The sequence below is a fragment of the Vanessa tameamea genome, chromosome 5 (genome assembly GCF_037043105.1).
Source record: "Vanessa tameamea isolate UH-Manoa-2023 chromosome 5, ilVanTame1 primary haplotype, whole genome shotgun sequence".
NCBI classification, from domain to species: domain Eukaryota; kingdom Metazoa; phylum Arthropoda; class Insecta; order Lepidoptera; family Nymphalidae; genus Vanessa; species Vanessa tameamea.
In genome coordinates, this window is record NC_087313.1 from 12,839,661 (window position 1) to 12,865,939 (window position 26,279).

The 26,279-nt window shown below is 31.8% G+C and overlaps 1 protein-coding gene across 2 annotated transcripts in view; it reads left to right on the forward strand.

Moving 5' to 3' along the window:
- Nucleotides 1–805: 805 nt before the first annotated feature.
- The window catches only part of Psgef (Protostome-specific GEF), a 53,637-nt gene continuing 28,163 nt past the window's right edge, over nucleotides 806–26,279 (forward strand). For both annotated transcript variants that reach the window (XM_026645424.2, XM_064220839.1), the window contains exons 1-4: nucleotides 806–1,027; nucleotides 16,723–19,124; nucleotides 19,217–19,281; nucleotides 19,609–19,796. In XM_026645424.2, the coding sequence (XP_026501209.2) occupies nucleotides 16,730–19,124; nucleotides 19,217–19,281; nucleotides 19,609–19,796 (2,648 nt within the window). In that variant the 5' untranslated portion in view covers nucleotides 806–1,027; nucleotides 16,723–16,729. The remainder of the gene's footprint in view (nucleotides 1,028–16,722; nucleotides 19,125–19,216; nucleotides 19,282–19,608; nucleotides 19,797–26,279) is intronic.

Consider the following 26,279-nt stretch of genomic DNA (forward strand, 5'->3'; position numbering starts at 1 on the left):
AAAACCGTAAGAGCCGGAAAGTAAACGCTACCATAAAGATTTCCATGCTAAAAACTAGGCGAGGAAATCGTTTAATTGCGACGGTCGGACTCGAACCCACTGACCGGGATAGAACCGCTATGTATGTAGAGTTAACGGATTAATGATGACTTGAGATTTCGTTGTCACAGTTTTAGATTGTAATTGTATCTTCAATCGTTATTATAAGTGTAGTTAAACTAAATAGTCATGAGACAATGAGACTACTTTTTTTGGATTATAATTTTTTACTTTTAACATTATATTGATATTAGCATAGTCATTGGAATTATTTCAAATGTAAAATATTGTATTGCAACAATAATAACAGGGAAGTTATAGTGTATTCTTTATTTAAACATTTTGATTAGATAACAAAAACTATAAAAAATCCTTAGGCTGTATGGTATTTGATCTTTTACTTTTTGAAATAGATACTATTTAATTTAAAAAAATCAAAGATATTTTTAGTGAATAGAAATCACAAAACCACCCTCTGAACTTGGTGCAAGTTAAAAAAATCTGTGTTCACTACATTTCAATGGCACTTTATCAAATAGATACGGTTATCATGATCAAGCCGCAAAGATAACCCGCGAAAAACAATGAACCGGTAAAAAGAAAAAAAAAGTTGCCCCCGACATCTTTGGGGTTCCGCCTTCACAATACATCGGCCATCCCGTTCGCACGTACTAGATTATTCGACGTGTAATAGGGATGTAAAATACGTGGCAAATGTCACGGTGTCCCCAGGTAAGTTTCTTTTTGAATTTATTCGGACGCCGGCTTTGCGCGGGAAAGCACGTGTTTCGATGCGCAATTTTTCAAACTTTATAAAGTTTACGATAATTGTCACTTAAAGTTTTTAATAAGTGGATGGATTCTTGTGTTTTACGCATTTCCACGGGACTAGTGCTGAAATGTGTTTTAATGTGGTGAGATATTATATGTGAGGGATCCTTTTGTATTGTGCATAAGGATTATTCTTCCTAAGGCGGGAATCGTATCGGTAAGTATTAAAGGAACCCTTCATATTGAGTATATTCATAATAATGTCATCTGCAAGTTTTCCAATAGCATGTTTTTATTATACCAAGGACCGAAATCAGACCTCTTCAATGGCATGTGCTTAAAAAAATTTATAGAATTCTTAATATCATTTTATGCTTATAAACTAAATATTTTATTCTTAAAATAATATTGTGAATTATGTTTGTATGTCTTTTATTGTATATAATATAACAAATTAAAATGTTTTGGAAGAAATATGATAAACATTGTTTGTCTCAAAATTGTTACATAGTTACTAATCAGGAAATATTTTTATAATTAAAAAAAATAAACGACGTGGTATATTAAAGAATATTATTTTTATATCCAAATTATATAAAAATTTAAAAATCATAAATAGATTCTAAATTCAAATTATTATTATTCTTAGCTTAGCACTATACATAAATATTTTCTTTTTTAATCGAACTATTAATCTTCAGTCTCAAAATTTTAAACTGACAAAATGTTCATAGAAATATTTCGAATGCAACCTTTTTACTTATACCTCCTTTATTGGTTTAGGTCCAGGGACATCATTTGTAAAGGACGTAGGTATACGGTGTAATAAATTAATCGTTCCTTATTCAAAATAAAGACATTTAAAAAAAAGGATAAACTTGTTTCAAAATATTGTAAACTTATAATTCCATTTAGCTTAGCGAAATTGTAATTAAATGTAAAATTAATTGTAATTAGTTACGATGCGTCGTAGTTTTAACAAGTTGAATTTATTACAAGTGTCTCAACGGGAGAGCTGAGTTTAGCCTAGTAATAGTACATTAGTATGCGTTTATTTTGCTGCATTCATTTTATTAAATTTCAATATCTAACAGTAAAAATAAATTGCTAACTATCTTTATTAACATATAAATTGCAATGACATTTATGAAAATTAATTTTATCATGCTGACCCTACGCTAAAAATTGCACACATACAAATCAAAAGTCAATTGAGTGTAAGAATTAAAAAAAAACTTCATAAGGGCCCTTACACACTCTCATAACGAGAACACAATAAAACAAAGGATCATAACAACCACTTCTCACGCACTCGAATATATCAAGCTCACCTTCAAGGGTCAGTTATGCCTTTAATTAGTGCTAGAAGGAGATAAAGATACGTACTTTACAAAGGTTGGAAAGAGAGGTCAAAGTAAATAGATTATAATAACGCACCCTGCAGTTAGCGGACCGTGCGGATTTTTTGCACGAACCTCCATATATATATTTTTAATTTCTCTTGTGAGAATTAAGCTTTACAGTCTAATGATTTTACTCCGTTAGGTTTTTTTTTTTATAAATAAAGTTATCATGAGAAAAATTACAAGAAATTTCCGTTACGCCAACATTAGATATAACAATAAATACAATATCTTGATTAAAAAAACTTTAATTCAATTGTCTAAATACGAATTCAACAAAAACTAAATAAAATTTAATATCAATTAGCAAGATAAAACATTCTGAGAAATTTTCTTTGTAAAAATATTCTATTGTTTTAAATATATATTTAATATAAATGAGCTCAATTGATAAGTTGATCCATACCTTGAGATTAAAAACGTTGCTTAGTTGTGGATTACTGAACGATACCTTTTATAACTGAGCACAATACGAAAAATATCCACGATTAAGCACCTTTATAACTCGGTCGTACTGTGCTTTAATACCGTGGCACTTGGTTGAGATCCATGAATAAAAATTACTAAGTTATCTATTATTTTTACGTTTTGGATGGTGAGTGAGCCAGTGTAAATACAGACTCAAGCATATAATATCTTAGATCACATGTCGATATTGACGCTAAGAAATTGTTTATTATTGATTTGTTACAGGATAATGATTACATAGCATTTTGTGTTTGTACGTCTGCCTTAGTTTTCTATTTAAAAAAAAAAACGACAGCCTATCCATTATATCCAAACCAAAGTTCAAGTTCAAAGTTAAATTCAAAGAAAGCTTATAAAAACTACGCAATATAATCATATTAAATTTGTAATAAATTTAACTCAGAATAAACGAATGCAATTAGTTTTTAAACCCACTTCAAGGCATGCACCCCTGTGTATTCAGCCATTAGAAGATGTCACAGACAAACAATAAAACAAATCTTAGATACAAAAGAGTTTTTGTTATAATATTAATCATTTGTATTGTAAAAGAAAATAATATTTAAATTATAATAAAGTCTAAAGTTGAATGTTTTGTTTGTAATAAATACACAAACTGTATTATTACGTTTAAGCAAAAATAGGCTTTGTAGCAATGATGATAAAAGTCAAAATGATTTGTAATTTGTTTGTTAATTAATAATGATTTGCACTCGCCATCACTTAACACTTCCTTATGTCATCCAGTTTTTAAACTGTCTTATGAAATGTGATTGTTATTATAATATATTCTTTATTACAAGCGCGCATGTATATTCGAGGGGTAAAATATTTGAATAAAATATCCGAAAATATGTTCGACTTAAAAGCTTATGTTAATTTCATAACATAACTTACCCGTGGTACCACATTTTCTAAGCTAGTGTATAATCCCACAAGTTAGTCTACCGCTAAACAATATTTTTAGTATGAGTAACCCAGTGTAATCATAGACAAGGGTTTAACATTTTCAGTTCCGTGGTTGGTTCCGTAAGAAATCATTTATATTTATTACTAGCTGTGACCGCAAATTTAACATTTAATTATTGTAGCCTAATTTACTCCTTATTACATCAGCTATCTGCCAGTGAAAGTCCCGTCAAAATCGGTCAGGCCTTTCCAGAGATTAGACGGAACAAACAGACAGACAGACAAAAATTGAAAAAAAATGTTAAATTGGTATATATACCGTGTATATATACATATGAATTTAGTAAAAACCGGTTATTTTAATATAACGAACAGACACTCCAATTTTATTATATGTATAGATAGAGCCAATGTCTTTAGGCAAATGTGACCATCAAATGATCCATTTGCTAGTCCTACGTCCACTGATACTTTTTAAAATGAATTGAGCATCGCACTTATAGATATTATTATCATTATTTAATTCCCTTAACGTAAGGATTTATTTTATTTATTCAGTTGAATATAAATGTACTTTAATCGCTTCGTTGCACAAGTTAAAATGACCGCAAACAACATAATTGAATAAGAATGTCTTATTATAAATTTAAACTTAATTGCCAAGACATAATAACAATAAACACAGAAATAACTCATTAACAAAATTAATAGTGATTCATATGAAATCATCTTTTCTCACGGCCCCGAGAGCGGAAGCTAATGTCATAAAAAGAAAAAAAAACAAAATGTACTAAGGGTGATCGTCCTCGGTCCAAATTAACTGATACGTATCAAACATGTTCCGATTTGCTGACTTTTTAGTACCACTGTCCTAGTTCCACGATATACATCAATTGGTAATTAATACTTATATAATTAAACTTCAAATAAATATAAAACATACTTTGTTATTACTTTCACGAGAATGTTAATCATTTGATTGTAAGCGAGTGCTTGCAATGAATTTCGTGAGATGAAGGAAAACAGCGCGGAGACAAAGGAACAGCGATCAATAATACTCTAAATAGAATGCCTTTTCCAGTACGGAAATCATTGATATCTTTGTCAGAACAAAATGTCATATCTACTTGTACTGCAAAAGATCGAGCGTATCTTGAAACTATATGCCTAATTCGAATTCGGAACACCCAAAAAGTCGCATTCAAAATATGGATTGTAATTTAATTGAGTTAGTTTCAACAGCTCATAGAATAGGTACCGTAGACGATTTAACGTATCTAGAAATATACGTAAAAAGAACAATCGGCTTGTGCAAATATTTGTAGCGTTCATAAGAAGTATTCCGTTCCATGATAGAAGACGTCGTATTGAGTCCGAAATTAAGGACTAGTTGTGACAAAGGTATCACCGAAATTGAAAGGATTCTCATTTCATTTAATAAATCTGCAAACAATTATTATGTCACAAGGTTTTTATTGGTTGTAAGGATGTCACCCAAGATTCCTTTAAGACTCAAGTACGCGAACGTAAAACATGAAGAATCAATTGTCAATGATCGTGGAGAACATTAAATTTCTCATATTGTTGGCCTGAATATCTGCAACATGTAATAAAAGCTATTTCATAAAATATCTCTCAATAAAGATCTTGTCATTTTATGTGAACTATCCAGAGTTCATTTCAAGGATATTTTCTTTCAACTTCCTTGGTGCCTTGCTGTATTGTTATTGAAAGGGGATTATCTGATACTTTCTAGTGATAGCAATACTGGTGAGTATTTACTTGAAGAATAAGGTCATTCTGTTGTTATGCAGGATTCATAGAAATAAATCGAATGTATGTCGCTTCCTGTAAATTCATCGCTCTAGGCGCCAAAAATTTCGCACGTCAATTTTATTGAAGGTGTAATTATTGCTTAAATATGTTATGACTAATTTATATTTTAAAGGCAATTATTTTACGTATATTTTATAAGTAAAAGTAACGTTTCATTAAACGATAAATAATTTGATTTATTAGATCAATTGCTTGAATTGTAATCAGCTCAATCACAGCAACATTCTTATCTTAGTTATTATAATAATGTAATAAAAAACAATTAGCAATGATTCTTTAATTAGGATTACTTTTTGTATAACTTAATCTTTGTTTAAAAGTGGATTTTACGACTAATTACGGTGTAATTGTCGAATATTTTTATTCGAGTTCAGTAGCATGAGTAGTACAGGGACTCGTTGGCAAGTTTTAATACGCAATTGTTGATCAATAAATAAAAAATATTCCGTCATTTTGAATACAATATTATTTAATACATTTTATAATTATTTAATGTAACCATATCGTATTACCATCGTTACGCCCGAAAGATTATATTATCTCTATGTACTAAATCATTATTGTATAGAATTATTTAATTTATAGCCCCGTGTAGAAGTTTTAACTTTTATTACTCGTCAGTTCGTATCAATACTACCTTATCGTTATACAAACAAGATCCCTCAATTAATATTTGTATGACACTTTTAATGTTATTCAATTTTCAACTATATGTCTTTGCTTGAAAGTTTATTTTACCGTATAGTGGTTAACTGCTGATGCATAGTCTTGATACATAACAGTCTGTATGGTGAGCGTAATAAGAATTATTTCTTGATACTTGTATCTTCCCCAGGTGTTTTGGCTATAAATCACCCTGCTTGGCCTCCTGACCTCCGGGTTTCGAGGATTAGGGGATTGGTTCCCAGGACTTTACAAGGTGCACTAATTTGTTTAGCAGTTAAAATGAAGTTTTATACTTGATAGAATTAAAACCCACAGACTTTTTTTCACAACCGGTCAACTTATGTACATATAATAGTTAAAAAATATTATTTTAATTTTAAAAATAATTTCTTTATGCGCTCGAAGTAAAACCTTTTCAGAATTCGTTTAATATAAAACTAACGAATTTTTGAATTTAAAAAAAGAACGGACATCTACTGACATTTATGTTTTTAATAATTTTAAGGCGACTGCCCTAAGGTAGGATTTTAAATTTATTTAAAATGGTACTTAAGATAAGCGAGTTCGTTGTGTTATTTTAGTGCGAATCATCGACCTCTTGTAAAACAGTTGATTTTATCTTTTGATAATACGTTGGCAGTTCTTAAAATGACATTCCGATAACAATCAAAGACATAAGTATGAGAAAATAAAATACATTAGTCACAAAACCAACGGTTTTTAAAATCAGAACAGGATTTGGCACAATATTTAAAACGATCTAGAACACGTTCTTTTTTAAACTATTTTAAAGTAGACAATAGCTTTTTTTTTTTTTGCGAATAGTGCTAAGGAATAGAGCACCAAGTCCCGACAATGAAATATCGACTGTCAAGGGGTGTACAAGTACGTAGTAGTCAAATAAAAAATAAAATACAATAAGTATTTGACGTATATTACCGTTACAGTTAATAATGTAATCGTTAAAGATTTACTTGAGATAATAAAAATTTAACGGCTCTATTATTAAGTTACGATTTACTCTTTAAATGATCTCCCGGTATACTGAATTGTACGCGTGACACGCATTGATTTAACTTTGCACATTTAATGGGCCATTAGATCTTTCATTACTTTTTTTATGATATTTTTTATAATCTGTGCTGAGGAATAAAATGTCAGTATCTAAATTGCTTTGTATGGAATGACAGTTATGTTTCAATACCAAAAGCATATTATAAGGAAAATTATTTCATAAAAAAACATCTTCACATTATCAGCCGGATAGAGTAATTGATGAATGAAGATCAATGGATAGATACTAAAAAGAGTTCACTAAAACTAATATAGTAAACCTCATTTGTTACATGTTATTAACAAAATATTTGTCTTAATTTGCTAAGAACTATGACATTTTGATATTAGACCTTTGTATCAGTAACTAGAAATTATTAAAAAAAAAAATTCAATCGATATGTGAGTTCTACCATCTTCATGAAGACTGATAAAATCAAAATGACTTATTCCTTTGCTAAACCAATAAATAACGTATAAATACGTGCTAGTCAATAATGCTCTGCGAGGTTATTTTTAAATACCTCCCTCCCTCCCTCCATCCCTATCATGTATAATATAGTTATTGCTTCAAATAGACCCTTCATAGTCAGTATGTATATATGATTTATCCGTGAACAAACTTCGAAGCTAATAATATAAAAATATATAGGCTAATAATAACTAACGCAAGGAATCCAATATTGCCCGCCCCTCGATATCGCGTCGTAAATTTCCCATAGCGCAAGTCTTAAGGTATTGTAGTCGAAAATAAATCATAGCATTTAAATGAAAGGTCTTTGAAAAAAAAAATGTAGATCGCAATACCAATCTAACGTATTCCACGACAGCTCATATAATAAAGTTCACTTAACGAAAGCACAGATTAAAAAAGAAGTAAAAAAATAAAACCAGGTACAGACAGCTGCGAAGTGACCTTACGAACTCTAAGGGCGCATCTACATTGTCCCGAAATTTTGCACACTTCCTCAAACAACAAAAGGTATCCCAGAGGTTAACAATAGCGGGAAGATTCTGGAGCTGCTCCAGATTGCGTAACAATGATTATTATTTTTACTCCAATTTCTTGGGTTTAAATAGAGCGATTGTAAAGAGAACAATGCTTCCAATTTGGTAGCTAAGGGTATGGGGCACATGACATCGGTACATCTGCTTTTCGCATCAAATCATCTTAATTTAAAAAGTAACGTGACACCGGCTGGAATACTTCTTCAATATAAAAAAATAGAAACAAAAAAAATAAATTTCGAAACTTTTCTCTTTCCTCAATATTATACGTATTTTACAAGTTTATAAATATATTTAGTTCGTTTATAACTTTATAGTGACATGTTTAAAAACATTTGAAAATTATCTGTGTAAATCTGATTCAACCTAAGTTTATAGATAAAAAAAAATACTATTATTACTGGACATTGAGTAATCTCACGTATTTACAGAATTCATTTAATTCAGGCCAAAAAATCAGCATCTCTGTAAGAAGTAAACTATAAAATAAGTTCTGACTTATTATTACGTAATATTTTATATTTTCGAGTTCTTAAATTACCAAATAGTAACAAATATTACCAAATAAAACTAGCACCCGTCGAATTGGATGCCTATTTGAAGAAAGTTATCATACCGTACACGGAGCTAGTCGCGACAGCTGTGTTGGAACATTTTAAACGTCGTTACGACACACAATTTATATAATATCTAGTTTTAAAATCAAAATTTTTATAATTCAACATTGATCAGTATGATATGTTTTAGAACCATTTTCTGAATAAGTCCAATTAAAAAAAAAAACTTTTATAATGTTAGAATTGTAAATATATAATTACATTAGAGATTGATTATTATCTATTTATTATAAACTAGCTGCGCCCGCGACTTCTTGCGCGTTTGAATTTAACAAAAAAAATATTGTTTAGTTCGCAGCTTTTGTGATATTAAGTCGTTGGTGAGGGGCACCCGACGTGACAGCGGAGTGGTGGCATGCGCGAGGCTTTTGCGCGGTACTGGACATATTTGGACATATTTTATTTTGTATATAAATATAATATATAATTCTAAAATAAAAGTTACTCCTTATTATATCAGCTATCTGCCAGTGAAAATCCCGACAAAATCGGTCCAGTCGTTCCAGAGATTAGCCGAAACAAACACAAACAGACAGACAGACAAAAATGATAAAAAAATGCATTTAGTAAAAAGCGGTTATGTTACTATTACAAACAGACACTCCAATTTTATTATATGTATAGATAACTGTGGTTGACTTTGATTTAGTTTTGCAATAAGCCTTATGGAGATAAATTAAATATTCTACTTTATATAAAAAAAAAAAAAAACGAATTTAATAATTTAATAAGCGAGCCAGATACTAAAAGTCCGTACTAAACTGTTGCGGCAACTCTATGGCGCTGCGGGCCATATGGTAACATTTATAGATAAATATCATAGATAACGTTATAATATGAACAAATTGTTATGACGTTAACTAGCGACACGCGGTAGCTGCCTGGTCGATTGTCTTGTATATGAAAAATGCTTAAAATGATAAAATAAGTTAAATTTTTTGTTTAATTACTCAAACCATCAAATAATTTCATGACACATCAGCACATATAATAAGCTCTTAGTATGTTATGTGCGAACACAAACCTTTGCTTTACATATTCCTTCCAATTTGTTAATAGATCTTCTATATTATTTACTTACAACAGTTCTTGATGAATAACTTTATCTACTAAATAAAATTTTACACACACGCACATAACGCGGAACGTATACCGATGGGAACATTTTGTACAGGAATTCGTTAATGAACGTAGGTAAGAGAAAGGTTTTTTTTTTTTTGTTCAGTTTATGAGCGAAATAGAGTTGTTACATAGTTTTAGAAAAATCATCACCCAAGTTGAAATTCATTTGAAATCATTTTTGAAGTTAGAAATATATAAATCTGTGTTTAGTACTACTTATTTAAATAACCATGTTGCGTGATTTTTTAACTATAGAAGAACGGTAGACACATTTGAGAATATGTGCTCATCACCTAGACAGTAGCACTGAATTATACACTATTCGAATGCACCTTAAACCATTAAACTTTTCTAACTCGCTCCCCCTTTAAAGGTAGGAGGCAATGTAGTATTGATGTTTGGCGGTACCGGGATGAGTGGGTGATACGAATACAGGCGGAAACAAAACCCTAGCACCATATAATTAAAGCTTAAATTCAAAAGTTAAACGCCGGCGTAAATACAGAAAAAGTAAATTGAAATTTTAAATTGCTAAAATTAGTGGTACTTTTTTTATTAATGTATTAAATGCTTTAAATGTTATCGTATAGACGATATTCGTTACCATGGTGACTCGCTGTCAACAAGATACGAAAGAAACACTACAGGTACAAGGGGCATCACATCTTAGCTCCCAAGGTTGGTTGCGAATTGGCGATGCAAGGAATGGTTAATATATCTTAAAACGGCGGTGGTGACCACTTACTACCAGGCCCATTGGCCCGTCCGCCTTACCTATGTCATAAAAACATATAACGAAAGCATACAATGAATCAAAAACGACCTTATTAAAGTGTACAGTGGACACATATTGTCACAATGTCGCATAGGACCTTATGAACGGAGAATAACGTAAAGGCTTAAAAATCGTTTTAAGAGTGAAAGCGTAGTTAATTACAAATGGACGAAGCTGCAAGAAAATGTACTTTATAAAATATACACTCGTATCGATAAATGCATTAATTTACGTTGTAGCAATCGGGATTGTAATTAGAGCCACTTATCGAGTGTAGGGGGTGGCAGCTGCGTTGACTTCAATTACTACAAATTCTTAGGGCTTATTCACACTAGTATTATGTTTCGTTTACAATACTGTTTCACCTTTTTCTTAATATCAAATTTTATAATCTATACTAATATTATAAATACATAAGTAACTCTGTCTGTTGCTCTTTCACGGTCAAACCACTGAAACGAATTTTTTTTTATGATATCGGTAGGCGGACGAGCAAATAGGTCACCTGATGGTAAGTGGTCACTACCGCCCGTAGACAACGGCGCTAATAAATATTAACCATTCCTTACATCACCAATGCGCCACCAACCTCGGGAACTATGATGTCATGTCCCTTGTGCCTGAAAAATATGCAATAAAAAAAATATATAGCAAATTTAATGCAAGCTTGAAGCCCAAGGACATGGGCTACTTTTTACGACATCTAGTATTAAATATATTGTAAATGTGGACCTTATACAATATTGATGACGTAAGTAATAACACTTCCATCTGGAATGCACCAATCGTTTGCTTTTCCATTTTTAAAATAATTGTAACATACTGGTTAATTAATTGTTTGTGTATTTATATAAAAGTATAGTAACGGCTTCCCTTTAGAAGGCCCGCGTTACTTCAAATGGCAGAATTAATTATATACACATTTTAGTAATATTTATATACCGTATACTTTTGCCAAAAATGTCTCGTAAGCATAATACTGAGTATATAAAAATATTTATTTTATTATTGTGTTGTTTTATATTTTAAAGGTGTCTTAAAAGTTGATATAATTAATAAAAAATATCCCTGAGGTATGCATCGCACGTTCGAGTCGCTACTTATAAAATATTTCGATTGAAAGTATATATGTACATACATACGAATTGAACACACACGCACCCCCTTTACGAGGAAGGGCGAAGGATATAAATATCAAATAAACAAATAATCCAAGTACAGACAGCAAAACACAGCCCGTTTTAATACAGAGTGCAGGTGATGTAAAACCCCGAGCATTGGGGGCCTGGCGATGATGGTCAAGACTTGGACCATCGAAATTGGATCATTGAAATATTATTTGAGATCGTCATAGTATGAGTAACACTCGTAGACGAGACTTACAAGATTGTCTAGTGCCTGAAACGTAAATAAAACAAGAAAATACAAATATATATTTATTGAGACTATTTTATAAAAAAAAAAATTAACGTGAAGGCGCGTCCCTTTGGGGGTATATGTGTACTATTTTTTCTACTTAAGGAAAAATTAATAGACCGGAATTACCCAATCCGATCCCTAAAGGATCGCTAAATTGTGAGAAATGACATTAAATTTTCTGTTACTATCTCCCGGTCTATAAATGGACTCGGCTTAGTTCCAACCACAGTTTAATTACACAATTTATACACGTAATCTTTACAGCGCGTATATAGGTGGATTGTGGTGGTGACCACTTTCCATCAGGTGGCTAATTTGCCCGAGAGCTTTCCTGCGTATTATAATGGAGAAATGGTGTTGTCTGAAACAATATTAATACGTGTTCGGAATTTCGATTCAACGGGGAAATCATGCTTGCGTTCTAGGCGTTCGTAATGTGTCTAGTAATTATTTTTAACCGACTTCAAATCAAGGATTATAGTTGGTTTTATTTTCTGTTTGTTACCTCAGAACTACGTCATTTATTAATCGTTTCAAAAAAGTATTTTTCGTTTGAAAGGTTGCACTTTTGGTTTGGTCCCATTTTAATTTGAACAAAAATTACCACATCTAAAGGTAAAAATTTCGGGATGAAAATTTATATGGGCTCGAATTTCATTTCAAATGTTGTTGTGTGCAATTTTATGGCAATGCTTGCTCAACATGCAGATTCTTTTGTCCCCGAAAACGTCATCGATCCCGCAAAACGACGGAACGTAATCAATCAGTCAATAGAATACTACAATATTAAAATTCGGTCGCTAAGGCAAAGAAAAATATTTGAAATGATATTATTAATAGATCAGAAGTTAATGACCCAGAACAACTTAAAAACCAGTAAAGTACAACACATAAAAACCTCATTTACTCGAGCGTAAAACCGCGGAATATGGCACAATGTATGTGTATATATTATTTAAATGAAGTCCTCGTAATTCGGGAAACATAGTCAATAGAAACAGGGTGCAAACAGACATACTGGACGATATGAATTATTTATGACTGAACGCCACCTGCCGCCAACTGGCGACCAACATTATTTGCTAATCTAAAAAAAAAAACATTTTTTCCTTCCTAGTTCGTCTAGAGAGTAGTTCTTAAATTTTCCGATAAAGCTTTACAATATGAACTGTAAAACAAGTTTCTTATTTTTTCATGAATGTAAATAAATTGTATATATGTATAATGAATTTTTCCATGAGCCACGATAATAGAAGAAAATACTGGAATATTCGATACAAAATTCAATTAATAATGTAAAAGCGATTGTTTAAAAAAATTACTTCCGATTACTGATTCCCTGGTCTTCCTATGAAATCTATTTTCCTTTTCTTGTAAAACGGCGATTCATTTTGAATAAAGTTTCTTTTGTTTGTTGATTGCTCCTTAAAGTCTCAATTTTTTAGAAAGACCTATTATAAAACGATTCATTTGTAGAAAACGAATTCGTCAGAAAAACCTTCAGCTATGAGAAATAGAACTTCGAACGCTTTGAAAAACGATCCCTATGTTTACAAGTGAATGCTGAAGAACTAACGTCTTTCAACGATTAAAATATTGCACCCAACATGAGAAATGCTATATTCTCAAAGATCATTTACAATTAATTCTTTGTGTATTACGTTCGCGCACTTGAATCTTAAAGGAATCTTGGATGGCAACTTCTCGATGAATAATAAAAATCATGTGACATAATAACTGTTTGCAGACTTCTTCACCGAAATGAGAATCCTTACAATTTCGAAGCATTTGTCACGAGTAGGATGTTCCCTAAATAAATGCAGCGGTCTTAAGATCGCGACGTCTTACATTATTGAACTTCTTAAAAACGCTACAAGTATCCGTTTTGGCACAAGCCGGTTGTTCTTTTCACGGACATTTCTAGATACGCTCAATCGTCTACAATACCTATTTCGAAAGCTATTAAGTTCAAATTTACTCGATAAAATTACAATAGATATTTTTAATGTGACTCTTCGGACGTTCCGAATTTGAATTCCGCTAAAACTTGTTCCGTTTCATTCAGACGAATGTCGTTGACGCTCAGCACGTACCATACAATTGTAAATTTAAATTTTTCGATAAACCAAACCTTATTCCGTTATACGTTCGGAAATTTCTTACAATCGAACTGCAAAGTAACCTATGTCGCTCAATAAGAAACTTTTTGTTTGCGACCCCATGTTTCCCGAGTCGAGACGTGCATTCGATATTAAAAAATGCTCCGGGAGAAATCTTAAATTCAATAGTAATTTGAAAAGCAAGGGAGAGGATAATGGACCAAGTTGTACGCCCTGTTTTTGCGGTGTTGTATTTAGTTCGCGAATTCTTCAGGGTCGTTATGTGTACACACTGGTTTCTGAGCGCAGCATGTGTCTGTCAGACTATGGCGGGTACAAAGCGCGCCAAGATTCTAATTACACAGTCAATTTGGTACAGCGGGAAATATGAATTATTGCCTCGGCGTAACCGAGATGAAATCGGCCATATTTGAATTCCAACAAAGGTTTTTGTGAAGAATATCAAGGCAGGAGTTTGCATAAGAATGACTTATTAATATTATATTCGTAAGTGATTAGTTTATTTTACGGATTATAATTGAGTTGATTTAGAATTAGGGAAGTCGTTTAGCCATTTCAATTTAATTCAGAAATATTATATTACCTATTGGTTTTAATTTACCGACAATAATTAGAAATGTATTATTTGTTAAGTCAACTCATGAATTTGAAATTTATTTGAGACAAAGGAGCAAAATATTTTAAGGCTTATAATATATCAGGTACACTCATAGTATAGTTTCAAGAGTACATGCAAATATACATTTAGGTAACATTACAAATAAAAATGAATCGAGCTTATAGATATATTAAATCGACTTAAAATTAGATGCAAAAAAAAATAGAAAACATCGGAGTATGATCAAATACAGACGCACTTACAATCATAATCTAATGAATATCATACATATAATGTCCAACGGTTTTCCGTGCTTTCCGAGACACGGACATGTCCGACCGGGCGATCGAAGATATATCGGTCGCAGACCAAACGATTTAGTAGTAGAAGCACAGCTAAAGATATAATATCACTAACAAAAGAAAGCAAATCGTCGGAGCAAGAGAAATTGGATATGTAACCCAGTTAGAGAATGAGATAGCAGTTAAAGTATTACAGTTTAACGGAATGACCAGTCACGCTTATAGCCAGCCTTTAATATATTAAGATAACGACTAAGATGATTTAGCAATCCGCTGTGATTGTCGATTGTAAAGAAGTTAATTAATCAACAAATAAATTCATTCTTTCCTTCCCGGCATCATTGAATATTCATTTTCATGTTCCAAAAACACTCTATATAAAATAAGCCTATTTGCAAGTTAATAGCCTGAATAATATTTCTTAATTATTTAAGTATGTTTCGATATCACCTTCGAATTACTAAAATATTAGGTACTGCTATTGAGCCTGAATAAGGTCATTATATATTTGATAAATAATGCAATGAAAGGAAAATAATTTGCATAGAGTATCAGCCGTATCAAAATTCAGAAATACAGTACTTTCGAATGAATTAAAGATAACACACATTAGGTACACATTTATCAAAATCTTATTACAGTAAATATTATTGATGTACATTTTATTAACTCATCAATTTTCGGAAAAACTGTTATTCATATAAATATAAACTTAACTGAACCGGAATAGGTAATATCGTAAATAGTTCCACCACCAAACCTTTCAAGAACAATTCCTGTTACTGAAGTTTAATTTCAAAGTACAATGTTCTCAACGGTTAGTCTAATCGATGTCGTGATATCCGGGACGAATATCGACGCGCCGTGAAATTGTTTCATGTCCAAGTACTACAACGTCATAACGGATTTCGCGAGAACGTGACATATCATCTGTTTAATGGAGTATGGCAATGGAATATATGAAAATGTAACAGGCATGAAATTTATACCGTAGTTATAAGCGAGGCATGATAAATCTATTTAAACGAAAATATTTTGACTTGTAAAGCAACAATCATTGACCTATGAGTTTTTATAACGACTTATTTGTTACTATCGCAATGTGTTGTGTAAAGGAAAATAATATTAAGAACTTGCAAATATCCCACCACTCGGCTAAGGTCTATTCTCTCTTTGAGGAGAAGAGGCTTGGAGCTTATTCCACCACGCTGCTTAATGCGGGTTCGTAGGCCAGAATTTCGTTAAAATTAGACTCTATTACTACGTATCTTTCTACTATTCCAAATATTGTCAATACTTTGACAATACAATAAAGCATAATCTCAAAAGTACATCGACAATAAGAGTTCTCGTGAAGTCATTACGTTCAAATTTTATAGAAAGTCTGTAGCGTCTAATGAGAGAAATCATATCGACCTACGGAGCGATATTACTTGACACAATAATTCCATTTGTTGGTGTTCAACTGTTCTCCTTTATTGCTAGCTGTATCTACTGTAAGGTTTATGTAATTATTATATATATTTATTATTGTACTAAACAAAATTTGAATGTATTACATTTTGACTAAGATTTTGAATAGAATTTTGGTCTGATGACGAATTCTATTGTTACAGATCGACGATGCTCAAGTGGACAGTGTATGGAAAAAAGAACCCAGACGTTCAGGTCATAAATGACGAAGGATTAAGCGATGTCGACACCTACGTACATAAACCTTATAACGATAAAGCACGGCGATCTCTAGACGCACAAACAGTAAAAAAAAGTAAAAAGCCTAGTCGGTACCAAAGAAGATCGTTGGGAGCTGCTGCAAGAAAAAATTGCTGTCAAAACGTTGATAAGGAAAACTTAAATTGTGTAGGTAATACGCCTAATCATTTCAGAGAAGGATATGTAAAAAAATCAGAAAATATTGCTTTGAAAGACGTTAGTAACATAACACCTAATTCGATGACACCTAACTTTGATAAAAGAAAATTTTACAGAAATGCTTCTAAAGAGGATATACATTCAGATTTACCTCTTACCCCTCCTACTTATAGTAGAAGAGTTAGGGAAGCGAAGAAAAGAAGACTAGAAATGACTGTTTGTAATAATAATGAAGTTTTTACTAGAAATAGTTGTATTTATAAATCCGAAAGGAAAATGAAACAGGATAGAAGTTTAATAGCATCACCTAAATTAATTCATAGCGTATCTGAGCCATCTTTAAATGACCTATCAGAAAGATTGAGTGTATCACCAGAGAGTTCAAAAAACTCATTTGCGATAGTAAAAGATATCCATAACAAAAAATCAATAAGTACGACAAGAACAAACAGTGAAGGATTAGTAGAAATAGAATATGACAAAAACTTGGTAATTAATTGCATTGAAAAACCTTTAGTAGTCGACAAGACGAAGTTAGAAAAATCTACTCTACCAATATTTGGTCATCGAATGTTTACCGATAATCCCTTATATTTTACTAAAAGCGAAGATGGGCCACCCAATATAAGACCCTTAAAACGTACTAGAAAAAAATCAAGTGAATTTGAAAGTTCCTTCAAATCTCCTTCAATTGATAAAAAAGATGTACATGCTTTGGTTAGAGATGGCTGTTCTCCTATTTCAATAACACCCTTATCTGTGAAGTTAGCTGCTCTGAGATTTAGTACAATAAGTACTCATACTAAATCACAAAGAATCGTTGGAGACAATGATGTTTCTGAATTTTTCCCAAAGGTCGAAAACCCTTTTACTATTCCAATTAGAGATGAAGAATGTTCGGCTGAAATGGAAAATAAGTTCATTCAATGTAAAGAATCCTTAACAAGTGTAACGGACTCAACAGTCTCAACTACCGAAATGGGAGATGTGACATTAGAGAAAATGATTGAAGATATCATAAAAAGTACGAAAATTGTGAAATCAAAAAGAAGAATTTTTAACAAAAATGTAGAGCGTAATCTTGATATTGAAGAAGAGTTGGCAACTGCCCAAGCAATCAAAGATCTTTTCGTTAAACCACAGTCTGAAAATAAAACTAATTTAATAAAAGAAGCTAGATACGTTAATTTATCTAGAGAAAATTCAGTTTCACCCAAAACGACGCCTATAAAAAAGAAGACTCCGGTTCACAGAGTAAATGAAAAATTACTAAAAAATGTACCTATTGGTGGTTTTATTTTAGATGACGGCGACGGCTATAATGAAAGAGAAGTAAAAACGCCTGATAACTATGTCGATGTAAAAAAGAAACGTTCATCTAATAATCGTAGAAATGTTTCCTTAATGAGATCACAATCTATGAGCTTATCATCTACTGAGAGAGGTAATTTAGACCAAGTGTCATCCGAATCAACGCCTGATTTACACTCTACAATGAAAGAAAGGAACAACAGATTAAAAAGACAGAAATGTATTCGTAGAAAAAAGTCTACAGTGAGCAATGAGAGCGCATGGAAACAAAAGCAAATGGAAAACAAATCCTCTCTCGTTCTTACTTTAGAAATGGGCCTGCCGAGTCCCGCATCGGAACTACAAAACGTTTCGTTATACGAGCCCCCTAGTACATCTTTTCATGAAATCGTTTCTGAAAAAGACTATCCACTAATGAACAATTCGATAAGATCGAATGTGTCTCATAGCAGTCTAAAGACCTACGGACCAGTACAAAATATCAGATCGCGAGAACTATTTGGGTTAACACTAGAAAATGGAATTCCCAGTCCGATTACCCCATTACCAAATCTAAAACGATCCAGTAATGTGTTTAGCGAAGAAAGAGCGCACAAAACAAGTAAACTTGGCGAAGACTTATTGCCTAATGATATACTAACGCCGGTACTAGAACATAAAACATCGAGACGATGTCTGACATATTCACCGGAAGAATGCAGTATTAATAGTAGTGAGGAAAAGAGGCGAAGTGTTGCCAGTAATCGCTTAGAGAGGAGTGCCGATCGATTTCAATCGTTAAAAGCGACAATTGATCTAGAAATCGTTACGCGAAACGACATTATTGACGTGCACGGTGAGTGGTGACTATCGAACCCTTTTAATATAAGAAATAATTTGAATAATTTTAAAAGAACAGATAAGAATTTTATGTTTTTTTTTTTTCAGTTATTCGCTGTCGAGACCTTCAACGATCCACTGGGAAAATGGATGATATCAATGCATACGCAAAGGTTAGTACTAAGATATTTTTCATCATCAGAAACATAAATAAGCTCAGTGCTACTTACAAAGTATACAGTTGCGGTTACAATCGAATCTGACAAATATTGATACAAGAGTATTTGACGTACGTTTGTTTTGTGTGCGTGGACATGGACATCAGTCTGACATGTGATATTCTACTATTGGAAAAGCATTGATACAGAACAACTCTACAAAACAAACAAAAACAATAACAATAAATTTAAAAATATAACATTTCATTGAACTTAATCAAAAATACATTACTAATAATTTAGAACGAATTTCTAGTATATATCGGCACTTTTATATTTCAGGTTGTGATCAGTGGTGTAACCGAGGACCTGAGTTTACCGTCACAGCGATCAATTTTTCAGCGGACTTCCGTGCTCTATGGGAAGAGAGAGCCGGAGTTCCAGCGTCACCTGAAGCTACCACTACCGACGGCAGTCTATGACCATCAGATGCTACACATTTCAGTCTGGCATAGAGATAAGAAATACAGGTAGGTCTATTGAAAATTCCAATCCAATTAAACGCCATAATATAATAATTAAAAGATTATTGCGTTGTATTTGTTTGAGTTTTAAAGAATGAATTAAGAAATTTTTTAATGAATTAAGAATTTAAATATATTCTATTTGAATTGGCTTGAGACTCAATAATTAGTCACTATCAACTGATTCAACGGGGATCACTGAAGTTAACAAATTATGCCATTATACATCCGCTGCAGTGCTTAAATTTTTAATATCACATCGGTTTCCGTAAAAGCTAATGAAACCGCGCCAATATCAAAACCAGATTAATAAATATTTAATGAGATTAACATAACGAATACAAAAGGTCATGTATTCATATACAATTGTATCCAGTGAACAGTATCATTAATATTACAAAACCCACTTTCCGAAAAAACGGAGCTACCTACGAAATCGCATTTTGAATTTTGTATGAAACGATCCAAGGCAATTACACCACCATACATTTTATTTTTTTCACATTACAATCAAACCTCTAACAGATTCTAATATCCCTTAAAACGTTTTTATTCTAAACTATAATATAAGTTACTGATCCCACCATTATAGAAAGAGATTACCGTCATAAAAGCTCCTTGACAAACAGTAGCCACACGAGGGAGACCGGCGTTGCTGAGTATTTTTCACTTTTCCCTGGCATTGCTTTCATACATAAGATATAGGGGGTGGTCGAAGTGACGCGGGGCGCAAGAAGTATGCGCAGACCGATCGATTCCCATTCGACGCACCCCGGCCAGTCGCGTTTCAGACTCACCCAGGTTAAGTGTCCATATTTCGGCTGTTTAGGAAAATTACGCATTGTAAAATACTAATACAGTGTTGTGTTACGTTGTGTTTGTGCAGTGTGCTAGGAAAGGAACAGCGGGCACATAGTTAGAAAGGAGACTGGTAAGAGTACCACTGAAGATTCCGCGCCATTTTTTATTTAATTTTAATTGCTTCTCTTAGTTACGTTTTGCTAATAAAAAAATTAGTTCACTAAAAATTTATGAGTGCATTTATTTGATGAATGTCGATATATCCTGTGTCAAGGTAATCAAGTCTACGTGTGTAGGTATAATTATCAATATATTAAACAGATTACACCTACTAAGGCTTGTTCCAATTTCGGTTGATTGTAAGTACCTCGCCGCTACGTAACTTGGGTAATTTTAGAATAATTATGATATATTTCGTTAGATAACGTAATATTATAAAGATTAACTAAAAACTAAACTTCCCTCACGTACTTTTTTTAGATTCCATCAGTTGTAGAACCATTAAAGATAAATGTTTAAAATAATTTAACATAACACAGTTGATGTTTATGATCTATTATTTTTCACTCTAGAAATCTTTATTTCTCACGTCAACGGTACTTCAGAAAATCCAAATCTAACACGTATTTAATTAGAGAACTTATTTTAGGTTCATTTGAGGTCATTTATATTATATATACAAATTATTCAATCAATTTAATATTAATCTGATAATCTTCAAGAAAGTAAACGAAAAGTTATCTCAACTTTAATCATTTTAGATTTAGCTAAGCACTTAGTCATAAATCATATTTACGTCTCACATTGTACAGTAAGCTAATATTGTAGTCATTAATATTATAAATAATGATTATAAAAAGGATTAAAATTGAAGTCATCTACATATGCATGACTATAATGATGGGTCAAATCAAATCGATCAAACGGTCGAAATATTAATATAATGCCCAAAATTGTAAGTAAATTGTCGCTAGGTTAACAAAGACGTCATGCGAAATTCTCTGTATGGGTTTTGATGTAGCTCTGCATAGCAACAGCATGGAGTATGTAAGCCATCACAAGAAATAGTCAATATAAACATTTCATTAGCTCATCATTTATTATTATTTATAAAAACTTGACTTCCTTATCTACTTCAAATTATAATTAAGATAAATAAAAAAATATCGATTGAAAGGTTAACATCAACTCAATATACAAGTATAATATCTGCAAACAAAGAGAATCATTATTTGAGTATTGGCAGACGTCCAAGTGATTGAAACTAAAGGTTCTTGTAGGCTCGGTCAATTTATAAAGATCAACGAAGCTGTACGCTCAAGGAAGCTATTGGCTAATACAGCAGTGGCATAGCTGAGCTGTACTCTTATTGGCTGATAATCATTCATTACTAAATGAGCTGTACATTTTTTAGGTCCGTATTTATAAATGGGTTTTTAGTAAAGGCAAAATATTGTACTCCTCAAACATTCAGCATGTAAAAGTTTATCATCCATTTCTCCATTTGTATTTTCGTCAGATGCAGCTCTGTCGAAACGTAGGCCAAAATAATAAAAAACACCGATCTGTATGGAAACCCGAATGTAAAAATGAAAAACAAACGTGGAATAACGAAAAATATAACGCATTTTATTGAACCAAACGACAACAATACTGGATCATATTTATAAATGAACTAATGTACAACTTTTACTTATTATAGGTTTATGATGTAATAAACTTTTAAAACAGTTTCCATAACAACTAAAACAAAAACATAAACTATAAAATTATATCAAATAGAAAACACAATACAATTTTTAGCAATATTTAGTAATAAGTCAATTCAAAAATATCAATTGATTTCAGCTTAGTATTATCCATTAAAACCAAATCATGATTGTGTCCCGCAAAAACAACGGCAGGAAAATTACCATTTTCTAATTTTGCCTTCTAAACCAGGCGTAATTGCCTCATGATTATACCATTATGTGAGGACTCTAACTCTCGCTAGTGATTCACGATTAGAGATCGACTTGCATTTAGATCACTCCCAGCTTTCAGACAGCTTTGCATTCCGATAAACTGTTCGTTTCCTCATAATGAATATTCTACCGAATTATTTATGTTTGCTGTTGTGTGGGTGTGTCCATACGCAGTGCGGCTGTGTGCTCGAGAATAAAGGTATTTTTATGATTTGGAATAGCTGTTCGGTTTATGTACGTTGTGTTATTGCGAGTACCAAGCGCGCTCACAAATATTTAGGTCGAGCAGTGTATGCTTAAAACTTCATATTTTTCTCGAGCGCCAGCAATTCATTTGGCTTAAGTTATGAATAAATGGACTCAGTAATGCCAAAAGGAACCAAATAGCAAAGTATATATCATGGACTTTCCTCGATTATTTGAAAGGTTTAAGAAAACTGTTAACAGCAGAATTAGAACCCAAAGACAAAATAATTTTAGTTAATAAATTAGTTAAGAATGCATGAAATATTACAATGTACAGTTAGTTGAAACAGCTATCATTCGGTTTATTTTTATTATATGTATGTGCATGGTTACATCATAGCATGTGTCTTAGTTACAGAAAAATTCAAATATTTCGCTATAGCTAAATATAGCTGTTAATATTCTTTAGATCATTACTGCCAATATGTGTGCCTGAATTTCTCATAAAGGAGCTAATTGCGATTGTCCACTAAGGCAAATATATTCCCAAAATTATTGTTTTTTTTTTAGTCAAAATAGGTACTACAAAACGTCAGTCATGACCTTAACGAACTTTGGAGTTTAACGTGACGGCTTGTCACGTTGGCTTGGCTTGTAAAAATCGTCTGTTTCGTTTATTTTAAATCGAAAACGAGAATACGTAGATCGTCCATTAACTTTGGCACTTTGAATTTTCACGAAGCAATTTACAATTAGACTTTAATTTCGTAAAAACGCTATTGTCTTCATATAAACGATAACACTATATATAACAAATAATATTTAACATTCAAAAGATCTTTAGACGGATAAACTGTCAATCTTATTTTTTTTGAGCTTTCAAATGCCTAGAAATTGAGGAGTCCAAGAAGTGGAATATCCAACATGCTTCCAGTTTTATTCGACTTATAATTAAAGTCGATGTTCGGAAAGAAAGCAAATAACAGATATTTAAACCGAAACGCCACAACATGAATATGTTATGGACTTTTATTTATAGAATACCTTGAGTTTTCCTTCAATCAATATTTTATGGTAGCACAAAAGTAATATTTTATAAGATTCGGTATACTTGATTATTCTAAACTAACTTTTATAACGATCATCATTCTGATCTATACATTACATTCAGGTTTTAAAAAGTTTAAAACTTACAAGTTCAATTTCCCACATTTGGGCTAATTTTGAGGAGAAGGATTAGAGATTGTTTCGCCACACTGCTTCACGTGTTTGATACACGAGTGACAGATTTTCATTCGATTCCTTGCGTAAGCTTCGGCAAAATATCCAAAACTTGTATCTCCAAGCTATATTGTAAAAATTTTAAATCGATTTCATATTTAAAAATAACACAATTTCATTTAGACAACCAGTTAAAAGAATAACATTATTCATGTTTCTTGGACACATGTTTCTGTGAAACGCTGTTCGTGCATTTTCATATGATATTTGCTCTACGGAATTTAATTGTATTTGAATCAAACAGCCGTTTATATGTATGTTTTAATAGAAATTGATTTTTGTGAAACACAGGGTTCTAAATTTGAATTTTCCTATTGCTTTTTATCTTGTAATGGACTTAGTGAGTATTCATTGCTACTAATATACACTATAATATCTAAATATACCTAAGGTGACATCTTACAATTATGTTTGAAGCGTTATATCACAAGATTAAATTAAATTTAAGATTAAAATACAATTAAATCTCTACATAATATTCAACATTGTGTGTAATACATGCATATTTTTGTAGAGAAAATCTATGAGAATATCAACTTCCCAACTCGTAAAAACAATAATTTTATTTTTATATTTTGTCTTTACTCTAAAAGTTGTATATAGATAATTATTGTATCCATGTAAATCCGGGACGGGTAGCTAGTTATTATAAAACCTATATATTCTCCTCTCTAACCTTATATAAAATATATGACTTTTATAACTAAATCATACCATAAATAGATTTGAATCAATACATAAACGAATTATTATATAACGTAATTTTAACAAAACGTACAATATTAACATAAATATCAACCAAACACTAGATGGAAGGCGGTAATGATAATTCTCCTTGCATAACAATCGTCATTTCCATAGAAAAACTCTTAAACCATTATGAATAAAAAATACAGGTCTCGCAATACAGTCGAGTGTTCTCCAAGCGATGCGGTTATGAAACTTTCATTTCAACTTTAATTAAATGACTCGTATTCATAGACGAGTATTCACTTGTTGTACCGGTAATGATGTACATACGTTTCGCTAATTTTATCGTGTTAATCCTTTAACAGACCTCGGTACTATTTTATCTTAAGTTTCAGTGATACATTTTTGTTTACTTATGAAAGTGTAGTCAACTTAAATTCAGTCGGATCCTAAGTAGTATTAGCCCAGGGCCTTACTTAAACTTACGGTCCGGCCCTGAACCAAGAGTTCAAATCGTGTTTAATTCGTGTAAATATATATGAAGGTAATATCGGACATATATTTTATCCTACCAGTAAAGGAGAGTACTAGAATAAACACCAAATCTTCTCATATTGCGAGATATATTTCAATGATGAAATAAAAAAAAAAAAAAACACGACGAGGTTACGTGACTTTTTTAAAGTATATATTTGATTGAATGTTTGCGTTCATAAATTCTAACTAATTTCTAATCGTAATATGAATTACGATCAGACTGTAAAGCGTGTAACGAAATTATTTAAAAATAAATTTACTCTTAGAACGAATAAAACTAGAGTAGTTTTATGCCCTCATAAGTCATATACTAGTGGAGGCGTTGGCCAAACTCTGTCTAGTAGCTCATAAAACGCCACCTAACTCGTAAAACGCAATGTTTCCATTGGATTACACAGAATCTATTTGTGTTAGTTTTACGTCGTCTATGAGACGCGTTGTAATTTTTTATTACTACATCGATATTTCGGTAATACCTACTGGGTAATTATTTGGGTTAAATGCGTTATATATGTACGTATTATTATATATGTTTTAATAACGAATATGTATATTATAATATTATAATTAATTGACTACATGGTAGACGTTATTATGTTTTCAAATATGTAACTCATTCGTTCAAATACATTCATAATGAGTTTTCCGGTTGAAATTTTTGATTCGTCGCGCATTTTGATATATTTTTTGATGTGCTTAAATATTTATATAAACTGATTTTATTATTTTTATTGTATTTAAATAAAACAAATTCAGCTGTTTTGTTTGCCTGTCAACATTTTATGATCGGCCATAAAGTTGATCTTAAGATAAAGGATAAAAAGCGCGCGTTTCGTCCTGTGTATTTACCCTAAAAAGGCGATAAAATATATAAAAACTAGGCAAACACCCGGCTTCGCCCTCTTAGAATTCAGTTTTTGACGAAAATGTATCCCCAATATTACCCTCTCAGAGGGCGTAAAAGTATAATTTGATTGGTATATAAAAATTAAATTGTTCATATTTATTATTGATTATTTGTTGATTGTCA